Source organism: Corvus brachyrhynchos, unplaced genomic scaffold, assembly GCF_000691975.1.
Source record: "Corvus brachyrhynchos isolate BGI_N302 unplaced genomic scaffold, ASM69197v1 scaffold32, whole genome shotgun sequence".
NCBI lineage: Eukaryota > Metazoa > Chordata > Aves > Passeriformes > Corvidae > Corvus > Corvus brachyrhynchos.
Genome location: NW_008237919.1, coordinates 9,433,931 through 9,457,604, shown reverse-complemented (window position 1 = coordinate 9,457,604; position 23,674 = coordinate 9,433,931). Strand labels below are relative to the sequence as shown.

The 23,674-nt window shown below is 39.8% G+C and overlaps 1 protein-coding gene across 2 annotated transcripts in view; it reads right to left on the bottom strand.

The window, feature by feature from the left end:
- RASSF3 (Ras association domain family member 3) overlaps nucleotides 1–5,266 on the bottom strand; it is an 80,183-nt gene extending 74,917 nt beyond the window's left edge. The window contains exon 1 of one of the 2 annotated variants that reach the window (XM_017733190.1): nucleotides 5,198–5,266. In XM_017733190.1, coding sequence (XP_017588679.1) covers nucleotides 5,198–5,251 — 54 coding nt within the window. In that variant the 5' untranslated portion in view covers nucleotides 5,252–5,266. Of the gene's footprint in view, nucleotides 1–2,189; nucleotides 2,244–5,197 lie in introns of those variants that run through there. The other variant, XM_017733191.1, reaches the window with a different exon arrangement.
- Nucleotides 5,267–23,674: the final 18,408 nt, after the last annotated feature.

Here is a 23,674-nt window from a genome sequence, read left to right as displayed (position 1 = left end):
AGAACCTATATAGATCATTTCCTCTTTAATCTCTGTAGGAAGTCTGTTCAGGAGGGAAACATCTAGGGCCACACAATTTTCACCTGAGCCGTATATTTCTGCCATTGGATACTTGCAGTATGTTTGACATCGTGAGTTTCATTATTCGGTATTTAACCCCGCAGCCTTAGTGATCTGTAAGAACAGCTACATCATGGAATTTCCTAGACCTTTTTATAATGAAATATATATGTGTGTATATAAACACATACAGAGAAAGCAGCTCAAAAATTAGGCCTTTTGAGCTCCAGTGACTTGTTAACAAAGTCAAGCTGCATGACTATATTCCAGATTCTGAGACTGTTTGACCACTCATGTGTGCACCCAAGTGCTCCAGTTCCTGGCAGAATCACACAGGAGGGAAATCCACTGGAAATCTGTTGACTCTCTTTGCAAAATCAGCAGTTAAGAGCCTGTAAGAAATTCTTTTTTCTCATAAGGGAAATCTTAAGCCTAGATTCTCAAACTGTAGCTCAACGAGACATTTTGTTCAGGGTTATTTGGAGTTTAAGGTGTTCCAGCCACATCAAAACACCCAGCCCCTGTTGTGCTGACAGCACTGTTCATGGGCTGTGTTGAGAACTGAAGCGCTGAATGATTGCAAGGGCAAACATTAGAAGCTGCAACATTTTCCTGACTCATTTTAAAAGTGCATTGGCCAAAACCAGCAGTCCTGGTGCCACTGGGAGTGGAAGAGCAGGGGGAACATGCAAAAGTGTATGGGCATGGACAAGCATTCAGGACCACAGACTACAGCTGGGCGCCGAGGTCTGCTGCACTCAGGGCACCACAGGTCACTGAAGCAGAATGAAGTGCAGTTTATTTCACCTTATCAAGCAGGAGATATATTCACATTGCCTGACCAATCTAAAATGGTTAGAGAGTTAGAGTTCAAAGCATCTTCTACCGTCATCACAAAGTAATCATCTCCCTGTGTGAAGGAATTTATGCAAATACAGAGGTGTCATGATTCTTTACAAGAAAAGATCTAACCTGTACCAGCACAAGAGTGACAATATAATGACTTCAAACTAGAGCTTTAGTGTTTAAAAAAAAACAAAATGTACTTCAAATAAAACAGTTATCCCAGTAAGAAGAAAAGGCACAAAGCCCAAGACTATGATCTGTTAGCAAGTCATCCCTCTCTATAAATACTACAAAGTTTGAGCACTCCTGCAAAATACCTTCACATTTTAAATTGATGTTCACAGTATGGGTGAGACATTCCCAAATACATGTGTGATCTTTGCAGCTCTGCATTTGACTAGCATAGCTCATGCAAAATTAACTGGCTTTGCATGCCATGTGATTTTCAAAGTCACAATGTAGATAAAGCAAAAGCGGGCATCACTGGAACACTTATCAGTTTGCTTCTTGCTGGGGAAACTTCTGTGCCAAGAACCTAATGCCTATTTTAGCAAATAATGTAGTGCAGCAAACAGCTCTGTAAAGGTCAGCAAGTGGTGCTGAGAATCCAAAGTCCTCAATACAAACCCTTCATAATGTTTACTTAAGAAAATCTCTGCTTTGATCCGGTGGACTGAGTGTGTTAGGTAGGCTCCTGGAGTGCCTCTTCTCACTGGCTTCAGGAAGCAGCTTAATTTTCACCTGAAGTGGAATTGATTTTATGTATGTTAAGACTACTCCCTTGTATCAGTCAAATCAAGGGAAGTGAAGACAATTGAAAGATTTGTTTCAAAAGCACAGTCCTGCATCTAACTAAAACACTGCAGACTAGACACCATCCACGGAATAAGAATGCAAGAATAATTTTGCAAGGAAAATAGGTTCAGTCTTTTTTCCATCCTCTGACCCCTTCACAATCTTATACTAAACACCTGTTCAGTTTTATATGTGAGATGCAAGTTCAAACTTTAAACAGAAAGTTGAAAATCACCTTAAGGCTGATAAAGTCCAGAAAATTTTAGCATGGAAGGAAAGAGTAATTTTGAGAAGGTAGCTGAGATGGGTGTTGTGTTTAATTAAATAGTAACCTAATGCCAGCTTTTGCAACAATGTTCCCATTCAGAGATATTAAAATTATTTTTTTAAATTCTAATTCCTTTTTTACCTACAAAAAAAGTCGACAAGTCCTAGAAAGACAAAGTGGTCTGAGCAGGTCAGTAGCAGAGGAAGGAGTGAATTCAAACCTTGCAGATTCCTGTGGTAGCTCCGTCAGCACTGTGCATATGGGACAGCTGTGCGTAAAGAAAATGACCCAACAGGAAACATTCCAGGTTTTCTGCACGTAAATGATTGCTGCTTCAAAACCAATGGATGATGAATGCTGAAAATAGCAACTGAATCCTCATCTTTCGTGTACCAGTTGTCAGGCACACACTGACCCGAACAGCTAGTGAGGAAAGAGATTTGCAACAACTGTCATCCACTGCAAGCAGCCAAAGTGTGACTTCTTCCAAGAGGAAGGAAATCAGTAGGGAAAAAACAGTACTTCTTTGATGCGATCCTGTTGCACACAAACAAATGCACATGAAATTTGGCTCCCCTAAGTACTGTAAGGCTCAAAGAACACGAAACAGTTTCCTTGCTCAGTATTCATACCCAGGACAGAATTAGCGCTTTTTTAGATCTCTCGCAGGCAAGCTGTATATGTCGTTTCGAGTAAAAATTATTTTTAATGCCTTTCTCTCTCTGCTCCTATGGTATTTTCTTGCTGACAGTCACCCACACTTCCAAAACTTGTGTTGCCATGTCCTTCCTCCTCTCCATCCCTGCTACTCTGCCTGTCAGCATCTGAATTATTCCCCTTCACTCTCTCCAACAGCAAGACACAGGCGCTCACAAGATGTCCTCAGTCACAGTTTGGGTGGCTGGAGCAGTAGCTCTTCTACAAGATAAAATGTTGCACTTGAAGAGAAAATTCAGTGATGACCTGGAGAACACGCAGCAAGCTCAGCAAGGGTGTTCAGAAATTTTAAAATCATACAATCATTAAAGTTGGAAAAGTCCTCCAAGATCATCAGTTCCAACCTTCAACCAAATACTAGCAAAGCTGCTAAACCATATCATGAAGTACCACATCTATTCATTTTCTGAATACTTCTATGGATGGTGACCTCACCCCCTCCCTGGGCAGCCTGTTCCAGGGCTATGCTGAAAAATCACTCTAGTCACTAGAAGTCATTACACGTCTTTGTGTGACCAAATATTGTTTTTTACTTACCTGGATTATTTTACTTTTTGGTAGAATTAGGATTTCATAAAAATTGGTTTTGACCTAAGTCTGTAGCAAGTTCCATTTTTTTCCTGCTAAAAAAATAAAATTATAAAAATGCTTCCTGGAATCTGTCTGACATATCTATGGCAAGGGTTGAGGATAAAGTCTAACTTTGTCCATCACAAATGTTTCCCAGCTACATTTTAGGCCTTCTGTATATTCTATAAGAATTTTGCTTAACAGGAATCTGGGAAGGAAAAGTGGTGCACTATTTTTTAATTTGGAATCCTCTGAGAAAATACTTCTTTTGTTTGATTCACAGGTGAGTGAGCGATCATCACAGAGGAATGTAAGCACTGGGTTTTATCTCACCTATATGTTAATATTTCTTGCTGCTTTTTCCACCAAGTTAAGCTTGCTTTGCTTTGTGTGTCCTCAGACTATTTCAGTGAAATGGCAGTACATCATCATTAGTTAATGATTGTGTTGCTGGACTTCAGAGCTGACTCAGAATAAATTTTTGCAATCCTCAAGGAGGATTCCCTTGCCCTCCTTAGTATTGTTCAGTATCTGCCCTTAAATAGGGCTATGGCTACAATCACCTGTGACTGCGTATCAGACAAGTAGGTAAGTTAAAGTAGGAAGATAGTAATGACTTTGAAGACAAGTGGTATCTGTTTGATTCCTTAGACCAGACTGATTTCAGTAAAGAAAAATTTAAAGCAGAAGTTGCTGTCTAAAAGGGGTATCTGCTGTAGTGTGTTAATACATTTGTGGAGCAATCTTTCATGCACATAATTGGGCAGCTTGTGAGGGCAGTTATAGTGCCTCCACTATATATAATGGACAATACTGCAAGAAAAAATACCAAAGAATTCTAGTTTCTTGCCATAGGAAATAGTCTTTTAAGGCCTCAGCATAAATATTTGTAAGATACCAAAATATGCTTAACTTAAATTGAAAATGTTTATTCTGTACAACATTATTAAAAAAAAAAAACAAAACAGACCCAAACAACCCACCCCACAAATCTGCTAACGTGATATCCTTTGGGTAGGAAAAGTGACACAGGGTGTACAACTGATGTGTGTCAGAACATTAGTTTTATGCATTTATGCATCTTATGGTGGGGCAGAAGGAAGGGGGGCATTTCTTGGAGACAGAAGAATTTTGGGTGGTCACAAATTTTACAGCTGATAGCTTGGAGCATGGCGCAGCCTGTGCTTGGCAATTCTGTGGCTAATGAAAGCCAGGGTAGGTGTGACTCTTCTATGAATCTCTCTTGATTCTTAAAGTGAACAACATAAATTCTTACAATGAATAACATGACCATGACCAATGATAGCTGGATGTGGGATTGTTTGGGTTTTATCCCTCTCATTCTTCAGTATGAGTTCTAAAGATAGTAAAAAGGTTAAATTGACCACTGTGGACATGCATATACCAATTTGTTTTCACTAATTATGTTTTGAATAACACTTTTCAGTTAAACCAGTAAAACTCTAAGTTTAAACCAGACCTAGGTTAATGAAGGGGGGGTTTGGTGCTTAAATAAAAGGTTTGAAAAAATGAATGTACACACAAAAAACTTGACACAATTCTTCATCCTCCCTCCCCCCTAAAAATTAAAAAAGGAGAGTGTCTATGCTATCGCAGGTGCCGTCTCACAGTTTTCTACTGGTTAGGTGTAAATGACCCCACAGTGGCCCAAACCAATGGGAAAAACACTGTTTTGTGGGATTACTTGTCAGTCAGTTTAGCTGCAAATTAATGGGGGCAGGAGTGATCCAGCTGGCAGCAGCCAGCTGCACCTCGACCCAGCTGTTCTGTGAAATCACAGCACTGGCTGGAAAATCCAGCTTTGCTGGTGATGCCTAAGTGAGACATTCTTCCTGAGCAGCCAGGTGAGGCAGGCAGACCACACTTTGTTACAGAGCTGACGAGAGAAAGCAGTAATTACACAAACACGAGATCTATTACCTGACCGCTGCTGTAAGATGAATCTAAGGTGTCATGTGGAGCGAGGCAGTCCATTAATTTTCCATTCCGCCGGCAGCCCAGGTGCACCAGGTCTCGGCAGTGAGCATGGCAGGTGTACTTGCAATCTTAAAAACCCACACACAGACACCAGGAAAAAAAAGAGAAAAAAAAAGAGGGGGGGGGGCGGAAGAAGAAGAAATGAAAATGTTGTTTAGAAATGAGGTTTCTGCAGGCAGAACTTAGTAGTGAGACACATTCTGATTTGCTATGTCACCTCAGAGAAATAAGCATGTCTCAAGTGAATTTCCCCACCCGTATCAAAGATAATAATAGCTACACAGTGCTGGAGATGTAAATTCACCGGAGCGAAGGTGACAGACAGTGCAGCACACCTCCCAGTGTCACACTGACAGGCCTGCAGTGGAGCAGCTCTTTACTTAGATCAGGGCTGCCTCAGTGAGATGGTCCTGCAAAAGGTCCGTGCCGCAAACTAGGTATTAGCTGTTGCAATGTAAGCACAAAAGGGGCAGTTCTCAGAAAAGACACAACATTTTTGACTTACAGACAAAAAAGTTCTACCCAAATAGAATTACTGCTACATGGTTTTTCATGTTGTAAGCTCTAGGTGCTCATAAGAATATGCACATGAATATTGAAAGCAGAATGAGTGGCTTATCTGAACCTGGTAAATCCCATAGTTGCCTTCAGTAACAATTCAGAAATTTCACTTGCTGGCTATCAAAGTCAACTAAGACAGCTATTAGAAATCTAAATTCATTATAACAGAGGCAGATGGCCCCATCTCTAGTAAGAAATAGGTGATTCATGCACCCTCTAATCTCAAAGAAAGAATCACTTTAAGAATATTTGCAAAACCAGGCTGTATTTGCTTTGAAGCCCTGTTGTGTTTGCTCGTTTTCTGTGTAAGCTGGGCAGAGTTCATGATGCCATCTTTGTCTAGTACTGAATGTTACTTTCTATTTTTAGGTTTTATATTGCTTATAATTTTGCCAAAGAGTAACCACTTCTACTTCAAGTTTCCATGCTGGGGAACATTATGCTGTTTGTTTTAGGACATTTCGGCTAAAACAATTCAGCCATTTCCAAGAATGACTTTTAGAGAAAATGCTTTCATTTTTTCTAACTAAACTACACTTTCTTTTTTCGTTGTTGTTACAAAGCTTTACACTTTCAAGATTTATAGCAAAAGATGAATTCGGGATGGGCTTTTCTGCTCCCTTATCAGTCTCTCAAAAATTTCAGTTTCCCTTATGTTTGATTAAATTCCTGTTGCAATTCCTGAAAAATAAATTCTTTAACTTTCCCATTTCCAATCCATACCCATCAGTGGTGTTAAGGAGGAAGACAGCAGCGTGTTCCCTGAAATGCTGTTCCTCTTGGCTAGGGTTTGGATCTTTAACGTAAGATCCCTGTACCATCAGACCATTTAAAAGTGAAAATTATAATGTGGATAAGGTGTAAACCTGCAATCACATTCCTGTGCCTGATACAGAATTTATGCTACACTTGCATTAAGGCAAGATTAATTGTATTTATTTGGCACAAAGTTAACCTGTCAAAACTTTTTCAACACCAGCAACCCAGCATAGTGAGTCCATCCTGGATCAGCACTCTGAGGCAGATAACTGGGGTATTTCTGATCTTAAAACAGACTGACTACATCACAACAACTATATCACAACAATATCACTGTATCTCAAGTCGCACTCCTCTTGAGACATCAGCAAATAGCTTCCAGCTAATTATGGGTTACAAAGGACCCTGTTGCAGTATAAATCAAAGCACTGAAAAAAGACTCAAACTCTCTAAAATGGTCACTGTATTTAATGCAGAATTTGAAACACATAAAGCAAAACAGGCAGAAGACTATGGGGAAAAATAAAAAAAGAATGGTTAAGGCAGCTGTATGGTGCCCAAGAGAAATGACAGCTGTCCCTACATCCTTGTTTGGTGCTGGCAGGCCATGTCAGGCTTGCTCCAGTTGCTGTCCAGTTTCTCCTGGGTTCTGCATTTGAGTTCCTTTATCCAATTGTCAGTAAACATGGAGTATTCCCAACTGCAACTGAAGTCAGGGAGAGCTGTGCTTTTGACTCAAATGAGGTTTTCGCAGGGCTCTGTTCTATGCTTACATAGCTGGGATTATTTTTCAGATGACTCAGGCATCTCATGAAATTCTGGAGGAGACAGAACACTCCTTTCCATGGACCCCTTGAGAAAAGAAGTATTTTGTCTTTGTGAAGGGACCCTGTAAGACACAGTGGAAAAGCCAACAGGAATAAATAAAATTTGGAGCCATTGTTCATCAGGTGAGGGAACAGGCAGCTCCAAAAAGCCGGGATGGGAGCACTTAATTAAAAATTACATTACAGGGCATAAAGAAGATCAAATGAAAGTAATATTTGAATTTTTTTTCCTTAATTTCAGTGTTCTTTACTTTGCAAGCTCAGTTATCTTCTTTAGAAAAAATGCTTATGAGATTGCACTGTATGTCCACCTTTCAATTCACCCCCTGTAGTTCTGACAAAGCTGAGCATTTCAACTACATATGGTCTAAAAGCTAATTAAGTTTTATGAAAATTATCTCCTGGCTAAAGGAGGGAGATCCAAACTAACACCCACTCTCAGGGCAAAGCTGGCAAAATTCAGCCATTACACCATTGTCTGTCAATGTCTGGACAACCAGCTACTGCATATCACCTGTGTGGTGAGGAGGTTATGGGGAATGGGGCACAAATCTGTAGGACACCAGGGTTCGCTAATTTCCCAACTTCCTATGACTATGCAAATGCATGTACTGAGCATTCACAAAGAGTATTAGGAAAAAATCTGTTAGCTAAACAGTGTTCTGAAGCAGGATTACTTATTAAGTTAGGAAACATTATCTCTTAATGCTATTTTGTTTTTCATTTATATTAATTTTCATTTGTGAGTCCATAATGTCATTTGCAAGACAAGTCCATAATTTCCACCTGGCTATTATAGGCATAGTTACAAAAAATCTGAAAGCTTTGTCTCTAATAAATCTTCATCTCTAAAATTCTTTCAACCTTAAGATAGATTTTAACATACTGTTTATAAGTTTATAAGTTTAATAAGAAAGATTAGAAAAAGGATGGGTTTTTTTCTAAAACAGTGGATCTATATATGATCTATTTTTCATATGTGTTTTAGCTTTAAATACATTATTTCATTCCAATTGTGGCATACAGTGTTTCACAAAGGTCTAGACAGCATCAAATTTTAAAAATACCTTTTTCTGGTAATCCTTTACTGGAGCACTCCCAAAATTTCCATGAGTTCAAAAAGTAGCTATAATTCTGGAAAGACTGTTTTGGTCATTAGATCATGGATTGCCATATCATTTCTGCTTGGAAAGCAATCAGAACCAGGTGCTCTTTCCTGATGTGGTCTGAAATGAATCCTGTTCTTTGAAATCAGAGCTCTGGGAGCTTTAACTTAGCACATTTGATAAAAGCATTCACTGACACCTAGAAAAACTAATAGTTTTATTTTACTGATGCTCAGACTGTCATGTACGCTGACTTCATTTATGAAAGTGATGCATCAATACATACTGAATATGCATAATTGTCCTGAATTATTAGGAAATGCAAAGTATCTATTTATTAAACATATAAATATTATGCTTTAGAAGTTTAGTTGTCAACTACTGAGACATAATGAAGCACCTTATGATTTATTATTCTATAGCAACAATGGCTTGACTGGAGTCATAGAAAAAAGTAACTTATACTATTGCAAGAAGTCAACACTCCTCCTATCTTGCCCTCATAGGGGTGAATTGTGAGGCTTCAACATGTTCATTTTATATGAATGGACCCCACCTGATGTTTGGGTTTTCTTCACCCAAAACTTGATTTTGCCTGAAAGCTTGTAAATAGCTGTTACCATAACTGATTTGCTCCAGGGCAGTGCAGCAGAAAATAAGTGAAGGAACAGGCAGGAACCCAACAGATGCTCCAACATCAGACCCTAGTAACTAAGTGTTAGTCAATCCAGCAGAGGCAGGCAGAGGCTCAGTAGCAAAATCTCTCTATCCTGCTCTGGTCTCCCCTGCCTAGGAAATGTGTGATTTCATTTCTATGATGGCCCAGACAAATTTAACTTCCAAATGGATATGCAGAATGTATGTTGTGCCTGAGCAACTGAAGCACATGGAAAGTTCAAAGCCAAATTTGTATTACCTTTGCATTATTTATTAACCACAGTAAGACTGAAGAAGTCTTTAGAAAAGTGTGAGGGGATATACAACTTGATCCTACTACTGTGTTGGGAACTTAGCAAGTAAAATCAGCTTTACATGAGAACCTGTGGCTTGGCTCCCAGCAATCAGAAGAGTTTATTGCTGTACTTGCTCTATGGAAAGTATGCCTGTAAAGCTTCTTGGAAAAATTATTCAAGCTATGTAAGGTGCTTAGTGCTTTAGTTTTTAATCCATTTTCAGCCAGCAGGTAACAAAAGGAAGGACAATGAAGTTCAGCAATATTTCTCCTGCAAGAAAGAATTGAACTGTGTTTTTTCTACAATACATTGATTATCAGCATGTCACATTTCAGTTTTTGCTTAATGTATGTTGTGTTGCTCTCTTTTTTGCTGATGCTCAAATGTCTACATTCTAGTTTGATGCTAAAGTTACTACAAAGATCTTTTTCAACAGTTTCACTCGAATCTGTAACGGAATGAGAAACCTATTTGAATAAACAGCCTTCAGAAAGCTCTAAGCACAGCTACTAGGAGGTGGAGATCTGCTGTTTTATCTCCATGAAATACTCTTTATTTCTGCTTGTTTGTTTATCTGTTAGCTACACTTAACATCAGTCTGAGATTAAAATAAAATTTTAACCATATTTCCCAATTAGTGATTTTTAAGGGATCCCTATTATTACAGATAAGAGGGGATTTCTGAGGTCCTTATGGCTGTCCTTTCCCTCGAGGGATCTTTGTGTGTATTTTGTGCTCCTTCCCCATTGTGGAGCTTCACAAGGCTTAGATCAGATTGAAGTCCAGCAAAGCCCACATCTTCCAAACTCCTGTAAAGCTGCGACTGTCCACAGGTACCACTTAAGGTCTTCTGCTGTGTCTCTGTAGACTCTGCTCTCAATAGGTACAATGGCCATTCACAGCCATAGGTCATGAGGCCCTTTTTGGGATACACACTTCCCATGGAGAGGATCCTCTTATCATTTTCCCAAGGACAGGAAGACCATAGAGCTGGCTTAACTTGCTGTCTAGGGAAACTCTCCAAGAAGCACTTGAACTGCAGACCTATCAGGGTCAGGAGCCCTGGCCTGGAAATAGGATAAGCTCCTGCAACAGTCTCTATTAGGAGCTACTCATGGTGATTGAGATAAAATTAACCAGAGAGCCTATGGCACAGACCTGCAACATGATGAGTTCATATATTTGGATCTCAACTGAAGACAAGTGCTTTAATCAAACAGTCCAGGATCCAACACAAATGCTTGTGGTGTTTTTGTTTGCCAAGTGTCTTACCAAGCTGGAATTTGGGTACTGCATAAAAAAATTGCCATATTACTCACCAGTTTCAGATTCAGAGTTTTTAGATAACAGTTTGTCTATCATCTAGGCAGGCAACAACCTGACTCTGCCACATGCGAAGAACATTACATTGGTAAAGCAGGAGGGAGTGATCAGCCTTTTGGTGAGAAGAAAAGAAAACACTTCCCTGAGTGAATCACTAAGTGAGAACTTCAAGGGAGGCCCAAAGGAGAAAAGGAGGTATAAAAATCAGCAACCTGCATGAACCTGGGACTGTTTGATGTCCTTGCCACCTGGGAACTCAGGGACGATATTTCTGATTTCATGCACCAGATGGCAAATAATTGGTTAATACATAAATTCAGCTTCCCAACTGCAAAACAGGAAAGAATGACAGGTATTTTAGATTAAACAGCCTAAACTGGATTTTTTTTTTTCAGTTTCTGATGCTGGTACCTTTATAAATCTCAAAAATACTGTCATCTATTTTGGAGCCTTTAAATACTTCTTTTTGGTATGAACTCACGTTAACCTGGTTTGTGGCAGATGGTTTGCTAGATAACATAAACACCAGGACACACGCGTTCTGTGTCATGGTCATCCTTAGCCGGGGGGGAGGTGGTGAGGCAGGCTGGCCAGGACTGCCATCCCAAGGCAGCCCACCAGCCTTTCCGAGAAGTGGAAGGAGACATTGCCATCTAGCTGCACGTTGAAAAACTGGGATGTAGGTGTTTGCATGGATGAAGCATCTCCGAGAGACCACTGTCAGCCAGATAAGGTTGCTGGCACCTGCCACAGAGAAGGTCCCTGACTAAGGGAGGATTCTCCACTCTTGGTGCCAGTGACTGTAAAAACCACGAGAAAGGTTAACTATTCAGCTACTGAAATCTACACTGGTTCTCAGACGCTTAAATGCCTCTGAGCACCTGGCCCTAAGTGACATTGGAGCATAAATCCCATTGATTTACTCTGGAGTATTGAAGAATTAAAATCAATTTAATTGGTTAGTAAAACTCTTTTGTATTTTTATCAATCTGATGACAATTGAGTTTTCTCCCTCCTTCCAGTGCTTGCCAACAGGATCCAGCTAAGACTTGTCACAGGAGACTCTTGCACAAACCTGGGATCCTACATAACCAGCCTACAAACAGGCTTCTGCTCCTGAAAACTACTACACCTCTTTTGGCCAGATACTGCTCTGCATACAGTCCTGTTTACTACAGTCACCACTCCCACAGAAACAGAACACCCAGTGTTTGCCAGACTGGCCTGAAAATCTGTTTGCGAACAAGGCTGAAAATATTTACCTCATTCAATTGGGGTATGGGTTAAAATATAAATTTACAATAGTGGAAATACTTTAAAAACAAAAGCCCAAGACAAGATAATTCAAGTAGTGGTTATATTTACTTTTCACAATCTCCTTTATCTATTTCAGCATTGCACCTAGCTGGTGAGCTGGACCACATCCCCTCCTCAGGCTATTCCATGGCTATTGTGATTTTGGGAGCTCTTAGATATGCCAGTTTCTGGGAGGCAGACTGAGAGATACACAGCTGATCTCCCCCTCCCCCAGAAGCCTTACAGTCTCCTCCATGTAAGGACTCCCCTGAAGGTACATGGGCACAGGAACACCATGCAAAAATGCATGTGAGGGTGAGGGAAAGGAGAGGCCTCGTTTCTCCTTTAGTCCTCTTGATATATACACATCTATGGCATTCTTTAGTTTTTTTAACTTCCAGGCTACAGCCTAAGAAGCAATTTCCTTGGGCTGATTACATTGCTTTTGCCCCGACCTTTGAGACTAAACATGAAACAATGAAACTGAGAAAAGAGGGTTTCAAGCAAGCAAGCTTCTCCTCCCCATGTATCTGGCTAGTTTTCTGAGGTCCCTTTTTAGGGACTCTGTCATCTGATCAAAACCTTGAGATAACCTTAAGATTTGGTGGATTTTTTAAATACCCTGTGGCACTGCAATTCCTACCGTCTGCTGGAGCTCCACACATGAGGGTGGTGAGACCTGGTAAGACTCAACCTGTTAGTAAATGCAAAAGCTAACAAATCATAACCACACTTGGCAGCAAAGGCAAAGGGAATGACTAAGTGCTCAACTCCTGCTCTTCTCTCTTTCCAGAGAAGAGACCTCAGAGAGACAACTGCTCTTTATGGCCAGCAGACAGAGCCGATGGCTCCTACTCTCTGTGCCACATAGGGGTGGAGAGGCCAAATTCCTCTGTGCAGTAACTTTGAACAACGAATTAGAGACGAAACTTGGCAGGTGCCTTAAGGTATCACCATGTCTATCCTTTCGTGACAAATTTCTGAGAGTGCTTTTTGTACAATTGGCCCAGTGAACTACACGCCCATCCCACACAGGCTCATAAGCTACAGAAAATCTGATGGACCCGGATAGTGACAGGTTTTACTGACCACAGGTACCAGTGAAAAAACCAGAATATCACATAGGAACTGTATTTATTCTTCGGTTCAAGAGCAAACAGATTGCATTTCTGGAACAGAAAACAAATCTTATTCTTCATTTCTGAACTGCAGTGAAGTTATGCCACACACACGAACAAGTGCCCTGTAGATAAAATCCTAGATTTGACCTGCCCTAGATATCAGCTTACAATAATTTATTTACATTTAATTTCCTACAGAACTATTGATTTAAGCTTACTTACGCAAGACTGCAATAGTTGTTAGGTATTTCTACAAATCATTAAGCAGCACAGGGGAAAAGCAGAGGGCTGAGCCCCTGGCCAGCACCCAGCTGTACCACACAGCAGCTCCCCAACGAGTTCTGGCTGCTCCACCTTTTCCCACCTGCTCCATAAGGCCAAGCAGTGTCCTGGCATTGCACTGAGCTACACTTGCAGCAGCGACGTGGCAGCAGAGTGGCTAGAATGGTAAAAGGGCAGCTATGGCCTCTTTCCTCTGACAAACCTGTCCACAGGCATTTGAATCCCAGCTACCAACCTAATCCACCAGACCCGGTAAATTCTACCAATAGTCTAAAAGCAGCTCAGGTTGTCTTTAAATTAAATTCAGTTTTCATATGGAAACCACAAAATGCAGCAGCCCAGAGCACACGCTGAATTCCCAACTTCTGAGGGAACAGAGCCTGAATGAGAATGGAAATGTGGGTCTACACAGATTCTCACACCTGGTTTTCCTTTTGTGGTGGCTTCATAAAATGCATTTGAAATCCACCTTTGACAGAATCAAAGGCATTACATATTACATTCAATAAACACCTGGCTCGGGAACACATTGCTGCATACACTTCTGCACTGCAAATGTGATGAAAAGAAATAGCAGAATTTCTGTTTAAAAAGTAAAAAATTCGTGCAAAGTATTTATGCAGTTCCACCATGTGTCATGCTGGTATCTTGGGGCTTCCAGTTGCTTTGACTGTTATCCCCTTTCCAACGTTAAAAACCTAAACAAATGGGTAGAATATCCCTCCCACATAAAAAACCAAAAGTGAGCTTTCACTTTTATATGCAAATGCAATAAAAATACTGCTTTTTGAAAGCATTTACTCTAGTGCCCTCTATTGCTGAATCCCCAAAATAGCCAGCATTACAGATACCCACAAAGCAGCACTTTGTTTTCCCTTTAGGAGAAACACAAAAAACCCACAAGAACAGGAAAGAAAAGTATAGTTTAGGTCTGTCCATTTGTACACTCCCAGAACTGTGAGTTCCTGACCAGACCTGAGTTACCAAACTCCCCCTTCTTGCTGGAATTAGTAACAAACAAGAGTTCAAATTCACAGAGGAGATGGATCATAGCAAAACAGTTCTGAGAACTCGGAAGAACTCCCTGCTTTACCTGGCCACAACACTGGGAGTGGGAGTTAATTCTGAAGAGCTGCTAAAGGATCAATGATCACTCCATTAGAGGAGTTAAACAGCAGTTATATCCCAGCAGAACAGAAGCCAGAACTTTAACTGACAGATCACATGAAATTTCAAAGCTTGGACTTCCCGCCAAACAAAACCTGTAGTCTCTTCTGTTTAAATGTGAGAGGAGAAAAAAGTTGAACCAAACCCATCAAATTAAATGAAGCTTAATACAAAAATAGTTGCACTTGGGCAGGTCACCTCTAACACTGGGTACAGCTCAATTCTAAACATGCTTTTGTATGCTGCATCCAAGCTTGGTCTATGTTTACTTATCAAGCTCTTATGTTACATTATCTCTTTAAAACAGGTAATTCCACACTACTAATTTATTAATGTTACTCTTCATAAATGACCAATCCACAGCTTTTATTTCAAGTGTTATAGGTCATCATGCCAGCCCTGATAGTGGATCTTGAAGCAGCTGTACTGGAGACACGCTTACTTTAATGCGCAACAGTTGGTCATTGTCTTTTCTTCCGCTTGTCTTCCTACTAGCACTGAGGGCAGCAAAGAGGTACAGCAGAGAGAAACAGCATCTTCCAACTGCTTTTTTTTGGCATTGGTGAAAGAAACAAGAAATGTAGCAGAAGTGAAATCTTCTGAAATAGTTCAGAAGAAGAAGCCCGCAATAGACATAGAGGGTATTAGCAACTATCTCCTGGTGATACTGAAATTCTGCATGTGTTACATTCACTTTGGTAACCTTCATCCATGCAGCAATTGAGCCCATGAGATGTAATTCAATCTCTGGACAGACTTTTTTTTCTTATCTTTGTTACAGACTTATGAAAATTCTTAATAGCTTTACAGGTACAAATCAGGATTTTCCTTTGGATGGGAGACAGATTGGACAGAGATTTGTCTTGTCTAATTTAAAACTGGTAGAACCAAGGAGAAAGAAATTTACTGGGATGACACCGTATTCATCTCATCTAGGTATCTGAGAAATGGAATAAATCAACATGATGCAATTTGCAAAAGCCACATGACTGGCTGTGAATGAAAACCACTATACAGACAAACATGCTGTGGACTATTGGACGCTAACAGAATGCACTTCCCTTGGAAAAGTTCAGACTCACAGGTAACAGAAAAACTAAACAGTTATTTAAGGGGTGGAGAACTACACAGGAATCAACAACAGCAAGAGAGGCATTCATATTCCCTAGGTTTCATCAGCATTGCACTTGAAAAACACAAGAACAGATGGACTGAGTTAGATCAAAGATCTACCTAGGCCAGTAGCCTGTCTTGGGAAGAGCCTGCCAGAAGACGTTTAGGGAACACATCTGCAAGAAAAAGGGCACCTTAGGAGTGATATTTCCCCCTTTCTATTCTCTCTGTGCCTTTCTATTCTCTGGCAATCTGCAACTTAAAGCAAATAAACAAACCAGAGGCTGTTTTTGCACCTTTTTATTTAATATCCCTTGATGGCTATTTCCTCCATGAATTTATCTAATCCCTTCTTGAACAAATACAAGTCTTCTAGTTTCTAAACATCCTGTGCCAGTCAGTTCCACTACTGAGTTATGTACTTGCACATGTACATGAAAGAGTCACTTGCTTGGCCATTTCATGATGTAGCCCTGGCTTTTACACTATAAGAAATGGTAAATAACTTTGCTGTTTGCAATTCTCCACACTGCTCTTATTAGTAGGAAAATATATTCTATTGAAGCTGCCTCTTATCAAGGGAAGAAGCCCTGTAGGAGTTTACTAACCTCTTCAATAATTCAAAATGTTTGCTTTTATCTTCAAATACTATTATACCCTTTTTAAGAGGGCAGGATGACCAAACTGCTTCATATGATGTGCATATGCACAGCACAGTTTTCTGGTGTTTTACTTTGTTTTTTGAACATTGAAGGTAAGTCTCTTCAGAGAAATGTCCACCTGATTAACTCTGTTTTCCGAGTGATAAAAATTAAAGTAGAAGCCACTGCTCTATACCTGCAGTCAGCATTTTCCCCACATGGTTTAGATCATATTCATCCACACTGAGCTATGTTTTACTATATTTACTCAGTATGATGTGTTTCTTCTACTGCATTCTACAATTCACTTTAAGTGATCCTGATGACCTGGCAACACTGACATCCCACACCCATCTTTTTTATTTTGTTAACAGATGTTTTTATATTACAGATGCTGGCACAGCTTATTTTCTAACTACATAAGTGGACTTCTAAGCAAATCATACAAGGCAAATTAAATTAAAATGAAAAGAGATAGGAAAGTACATGTAGAGATGCTCTTGAAAGGAGACTAGAAACTAAAATCATGCTTTCACAACACAAAGGATCTTTTCATGGCACACTTTCATCAATAATCCATGTGTTCTTACACAGAACGAAGATTGGACATAGGCTTTTCAATGATGATCAAAAACAATCAAATGGGTTGAAATATCTGAAGCAGATTAAACAATATGAGTTGAAAGGTCTGCACACTGACGGTCTGATGGTAAAATGCCATCGTCTCCTATCTGCTTCCAGTCTTCTGCAGCATCCCACCCCCCTCTAGCACTATGTAAATCATATCCATGAAACAGATGTTCAGGAAACAAAAAGCAGTCTGAAGAAGTTAGATCTGAAGTCCTGGTTACCCACCCCAGCAGGTCTCAGCAAGATGAGACTTTTCATTGCTGGATTCACGCCCCAGAACAGCCACCTGCAGTCATAATCTCATTTTGTCTGCTACTGCATTAAGTTTAAATATAACTGATTTATATCCAAGCTGGCTTCCACTGAGACAGTGTCCTTCTGCTCCCTCTCCCAAACACAGCTAATTAAGCCTTGAAATTATATTCCCTTGGGGGCAACCATCTTGTCAACATGTGAGCTTGAATGCTTCAGAGATACAGTTCCCAAATGTCTCTACACTCTATTTATCATCTGTGTTAGGCCAAAACTCTGTCCATCATTCCCAGAGATGGCCACTCTCCCTCTGAGTACCCCTCTGCAAGCTTGGCCTGCAAGGGCCGCACTGAACCCAGGTACTGCAAGGGCTTCAGTGAACTGTGGGGATGACCAGGTGAACTTCCGTCTGCTAAAAACACAGGAGACTCATAGGTGCTCACTGGAAAGTTACAGTATCCATGCAGGACACACAGATCTGACCATAGGGACTGCATAGTTGTGGCACACCGCGGCCCTGAGGGAGACAGGGAGGCAATGGCTCTCACCAACTGGCTTTTGACAAGAGCACTGAAATACAGTGACATTATCTGTTCATTAGTTTCCTGGCTATGTAGTCTCCCAAATGAAGGTATGCTGCCTCTACATACCCAAATTATTCCCAGAATAATCCAGTTAAAGAGGTCACAGAAGGATGTGGGCACTGACAGCATAAGCCATCATATGTTAGTTGGCCAAATATGAAAAAAAAGTTAATTTACAAATATTTTAACCTAAGACAATCTAAGTTGACATACTGAGCTAACATTGTCCTCCCATCCCATATGTGTTATAGATCTATTTTGTCAGCTGGATATATTTTGGAGAGGGAGATGAAAGGTTGACTTTTCGTACTGTATGATCAGTTAAAGCTTAATATGTTACTTATTTGAGGAGGTAGCAAGTTTAAAGCATATCATCATACCCATGTAATGATTTCCACTTATTTTGCATAACACATATGCTTACATAAATGTAATTTTATATTGGGTGCTTGACCATTCTGACCAAAAGTCCTTTGAAATCAATAAAAATATTCCAACTTTAACATTACAGGGGGATTAAAGGAATAACTCAATAGAGCAGAAAAGTTGCAAAAAATGTCAACCAACAGCAATGGGTAAAAATCAACTTCCAGCTGCCTGAAATACAGTTAAAGATTTTGTCAATAAATTCTCACTTTCTGCCCTCTGAAAGAACCTTGCAATGTACCTAGTAGAAACAGTAGCTCAAAATGATGAGAATTTTCACCAGACGAGAGCTAGGAATAAAGGTCTTCATAAGCCAGCAGAATTTGGCAACAAACATGACACAAAATCACCCATCTCAGACAGACTTGATTCCTGTAGTGATTTACTTACTATAAAGGCTGCAGAACAAGCAGGGTTTGCCACTGGGGCAGTTTTGCAAAGTTAAAAAAAAAAAAAAAAGACAGCAAGAATTATGCTTTTTATGTTTTCAACAGGATATTATGGGATTCTTTTCTGAGCAGGTCTAAAATCTGGTTTTGTTTTGTGTAAGCCTGAAAAATAACATAAAAGTTTAAATCAGTGCAGATCATAAAATAATCTCTTCCAGGGGGGTGCATTAGTCGCGTAAGGAGAAACTGCATGACACAGTAACAGTTGTGAGATCTGAGCCACAAAATTATCTCAGACTAATCCCTAATTGTTAAAAATTATCTTAAACCCTGAAGGAAGAAGATTTATGTGTCTTTTCAAAGCTTTTATTGTAGCTTCAATTATCATAATATTGAATATTCTTACTTTTCCAGACCCTCTTTAAATCTTGTTACATTCCTGACCTCAGCAGCATCCTCTGGTAATGAGTTCTACAATTTAATTACATGCTGAATTTAAAATAATTTTGAAAAATCCTTTTATCTGCTTTACATTTGTCACCCCTCACCTTATTCCTCTGCTGTGAGACAGAGAAAACAAGAGTTACTTGTCTATTTTGAATTTTGCGTCACTGCTTTCTATAGTCTTACCATGGCCCTCCATGAAGTTTTTTCCAATTCCTTTGTCTTTCAATATCTCTCCCTGTACATATGTACTTTATCATGATAAAATTTCTAGTCACATGATGTGCCAACATAAATTCCCCTAAGATGTTGTAGGAAAATATTCAAACATATTTCAAAGAAATAAAGGCTCCAGAACCCTAAACATCGTATCCCTCAGCTTAAACCTCTTATAAAATGGTATGCATGCTTGATTAAACTAAATGCTGTTAAAAGGTTATCAGCTACATTTAGTATATTCTGAATCATGTCTAAGGTATTTTTTTAATCCTTCAGTAAGTAATTTAATCAAAATCAGGTACCGAAGAACACCCACAAATTTTCTTCCTTCTTTTAGAACTTAGAAAGGAGCACGTTAGCTGTAAGCAAAAGTCTGTGGTCAACAATCCCAAAGTATCCATCCAACGACAGGCTGAAAAGCTAAGAATTTTAGGAACAGCAACCTAATTATGCTTTGACAGCCCTTTCTAAAATTGTGTCAAATGTACCTTTCTGAACACAGTGACCTACAGCAGTACCAAATTCATTGTTATACTTAGAAACTAATTTTGTGTTTTGGCAGATTTTGTTTCTGGGTCAAGCAGAGAGGACAAGGCATGCTGAGACATGGAGTGACAGAAGCAGAACAAAACCAATAAGTCTGAGGGTACCGTGCAGAGGCACAGTGCCCATCTCTTGGTTCACGTGATGAATGATAACACACAAAATCTATGACAAAGCATAATAGAGAACATAATCTCTTATCTTCCTAACATGTCCAAATTATGAAATTTTCTCTTTTGCCATTGTTAAATTGTTACTTTATCTATTACAGCACAAGCGGTTAAAAACTGTCAGTAAGTACTACTGAGAGCTTTAATTGCCAGCTGGGTTATTCATCTGTGGAACAAGCCTAGTGACACAGAATTGTTCTGCTGGGACATCCTGGGTCCTGGCTCATCATGAATAAAAAATTCTGTTAGTGTCAATCCTGAAGTAAAACCCATCAGAAAGACAGAGGCAGAGAAAAAGTTGGATTCTAGTATGCTGGAGGCAAGGGTGAATCTGTGTGTACCAAGGGATGGTACTAGATGGTCAGTACTGCTCAGGGTAAGCTTATGTGTTGAACAACTCTCTCAGAAGGACAGAAGGGCAACTTGGTAAAGAATTACCAAAAAGTGGTGTTTCGGAGTTGAGGAAGCATGTGGGTAATTTTGTAATTCATCAAAAACTAAAGGGAAATTCCGGACACTGAAGAAAAAGGCAGAAATGTTCATGGACTTCAGGGTAGCTAAGGTTTCGTGCCACTTGCTGTCTTTGAACAGACTAAAGAGCAATCAGGAGCTGTATCTCCTCCCCTGTGAGAGGACCATCAGGACTTTAGCTTCTAGTTTATGAGACTGGCTTCTGCAAACTTACAAGAATTTTTAGTTGAATTTTCACACTGAGATTTTTTTCTGCTTGGAGTCAACCTTCTGCTAAAATGACAAATTTCCATCAAACCCACAATTTTGTGACAAATATCTCATTGCACAGGTAGCAAAGGACATATAGGACACTTCAGACACTATTTACAAATTCAGTTGAAAAGAGATGCTAAACGTACATTAAAACGGTAGTAAAAAGGCAAATCTTATTCAAACCACTAGATGTAGAGGGAGAAGGAAGGCAACCCACAAAAAGTATTATTTTTAAAGCACTCAGAGTTCACCTTGTTTCTTGTTACATGTCATGGATGCAATTATTTTCTTGCAGTACTAGGGGGAAAGATAACTGGCATGCAAACATTTTCACATGTATGTAACCAGCTGGAAATTAAAGCTCTCAATAACATTTGTTGATAGTTTTTACAGTAATAAAAGAGATGCAGGAATGATCTGATGTGTTATGAGCCCTGTGGTGACTTGATGTATTAGGAGGACCTGAGATTACCAGTATTCAAAGAGAGGTTAATCAAAACTCCAGGTTCATCAAAAAACGTTTCATACAGACTTCAATGTGCTGGGATTTCCTCCTGAATATTTGAAATCTGTGGACTCCTTCACACAGGAAGAAGTCATGTGTCATTTAGACATGGGGCCTAACAACATTTCTGTGGCAGATTTCAGATGGTACAACCCCTTTCAAGAGTCACAGATCTGTTATCTGAAGTACAACACTAAACTGCTCAGCTGTGGAACTGACCCAAATTCTACCCCATCCAAATACAAATTTGCTTCTAATGTTGCAGAATTGACAAGTTCACCATTCTGTTCCAAAGAGTCCCAATCAAGAGAAAATGGACCTTGTACCTTTAGTCCCTTTAGAACAACAGAGAGAACTCGGCTTCCTATGCTATGGCAGTGCATGTTCTTCCAAAGCCCTGAGAACACACCTCAGCCCCAGCCTTGACAGACCATGCTAAAGGGACAAAACCGTATCTGGGCTTTAAGAGTGTTTATGAGAATGTTAATATGAGAGAGGCAAACACTTTCCTGACAGGCCTGGACAAGGATCAGAGCACTGAGTTGTTGTGAGGAGCGATGCCTTTTACTAACTGGTGAGCTGAGCTGTACTGTATTGCAGCTGATAAAATGGAAGAGGAGGCCAGTGCATCACTGCTGAACACAAGCCTCTCTAAGCAGCTCATCACTTTGTGTGAACACTGGTACAATGAGTTAAAGTCTTTAGTCAGTTCAGTCCTTGCACAGCCTTCTAGATCAACTAACAGCTCAAGGCAATTCCACATAATTTTCAGGCAGTTATCTCAGTCATATTAGAGCTCCTATATACATTCCTAAGGGATAAACATGGCAAAAGCAAGATACCAAATATCATTGACGTGGATAAATTATACAGCTGCAAGGGAACTCTTTGTCTGAACAAGCCTGATGAACCTACCAGAATATTTTTACAGTTTTGTCTAATGAGCCTCCAAGAATGAAAAAATGCAAACAATTCTGGCCTGGAAAAGTTAACCAGTTCAGTGGAAACAAATTCTTTTTTTCCCTTTGTTTTTTGTTGGTTTTTTTAGCAGGACAAAAAGCCTGAAGAAACACAGCCACAGACTTACCAGGAGATTTCCAGAGAAGCTTTACTGTTCTTCTCCTCGAACTGCTCAATGATTTAGGAAACCAGTAAAAAAACCGCACTATCCTCCTGATGGTTTTGCTCAGATCATTTCTTACTGCCATGGCTGAAAGGGCTCCACAGCTACTCCAGGAACAAGAGGCACATGTATCCAGACGGAGAGAGGAAAGCCCACGAACACCCACAGCGAGTGCGCTCGCTCTGAGCTCAGCGTCAGCCAGAGCGTCTCAGGACCACCTGTTAGTCCTAAATCCCCTCCCTCTCCGTCACTCTGCTCGGAGCCCTCCAGACCTCCCTCTTTATGACAAGAAGCAGCTATATTAATAGATGCTTCAGCTAAAGAAAGACCAGTGCTTCAGAGTCTTAACCTGTTACTGTGTTTCCAATGATGTTAAGACATGTTTTCTGCAGGAAGGCTTTGAAGGGCTCCTTTGTTCATCTCTAGCTACCTTTTCCAGGCTGAAAACAAATAAACACCAAAACTGATAGCGACAAGTCCTCTTTCAAAATCCCTTAATGTAAATCAACGGAATTTTTGCTAGAGAGAGTATCTCTGAAAGACTTTCTTCTGAAGGTTCTGAGCAATAAATTTAACAGATTTCTATGGATACACATGGTGTTCAAAATGCGACTTCTTCTTAATGAATTTTAAGGCAAACATAAGAGTGAAGTCATTCACTGCCACAGTTTACTTAAAAATTGAGCATCTATCAATATATCACTATCCAAAGAAATTAACAGCATCTCAGTAGGTAGACCAGACATGCTCCAGTCATGGTACATATTAAATTGTAAATCCAGAGATGCTATTAACTAATATATGCCCTGTGCAACATTTAGCATGATTTCTAGTATACACTTTTAAACAGCAAGACTTCGTAACCGTTTCCCAAGCCTGGTTTGATTTCCTTGACTATGTGTCCAGCTTCTCACATTTGATTTGATTTTTTTTCTTCTGCTAGATCTGAATGGCCGAAATCCCTGGAGAATCAAGACTAATGTCATTACAAGACAAAGATCCTATTGTATCAGCCTTTAAACTACAGAAAGGAAGGGCTTTGTTGCACCAGCTATGTTCACAGCATACAGTTAATAAATCTTCTAGAATTCACAATGTATTTTTCTATGCTAAAATATGTGAAGTATTTAACCACATTTTATGCATCTGACTTTTTAAACATACTGCTGCTTCTCAGGACTGAGCTACTGGTTTCTGATTGCATTTCCTGTTCTCAGTATGTCTCTGAAAACAAATAAACATTTCCATTTATACCGTATC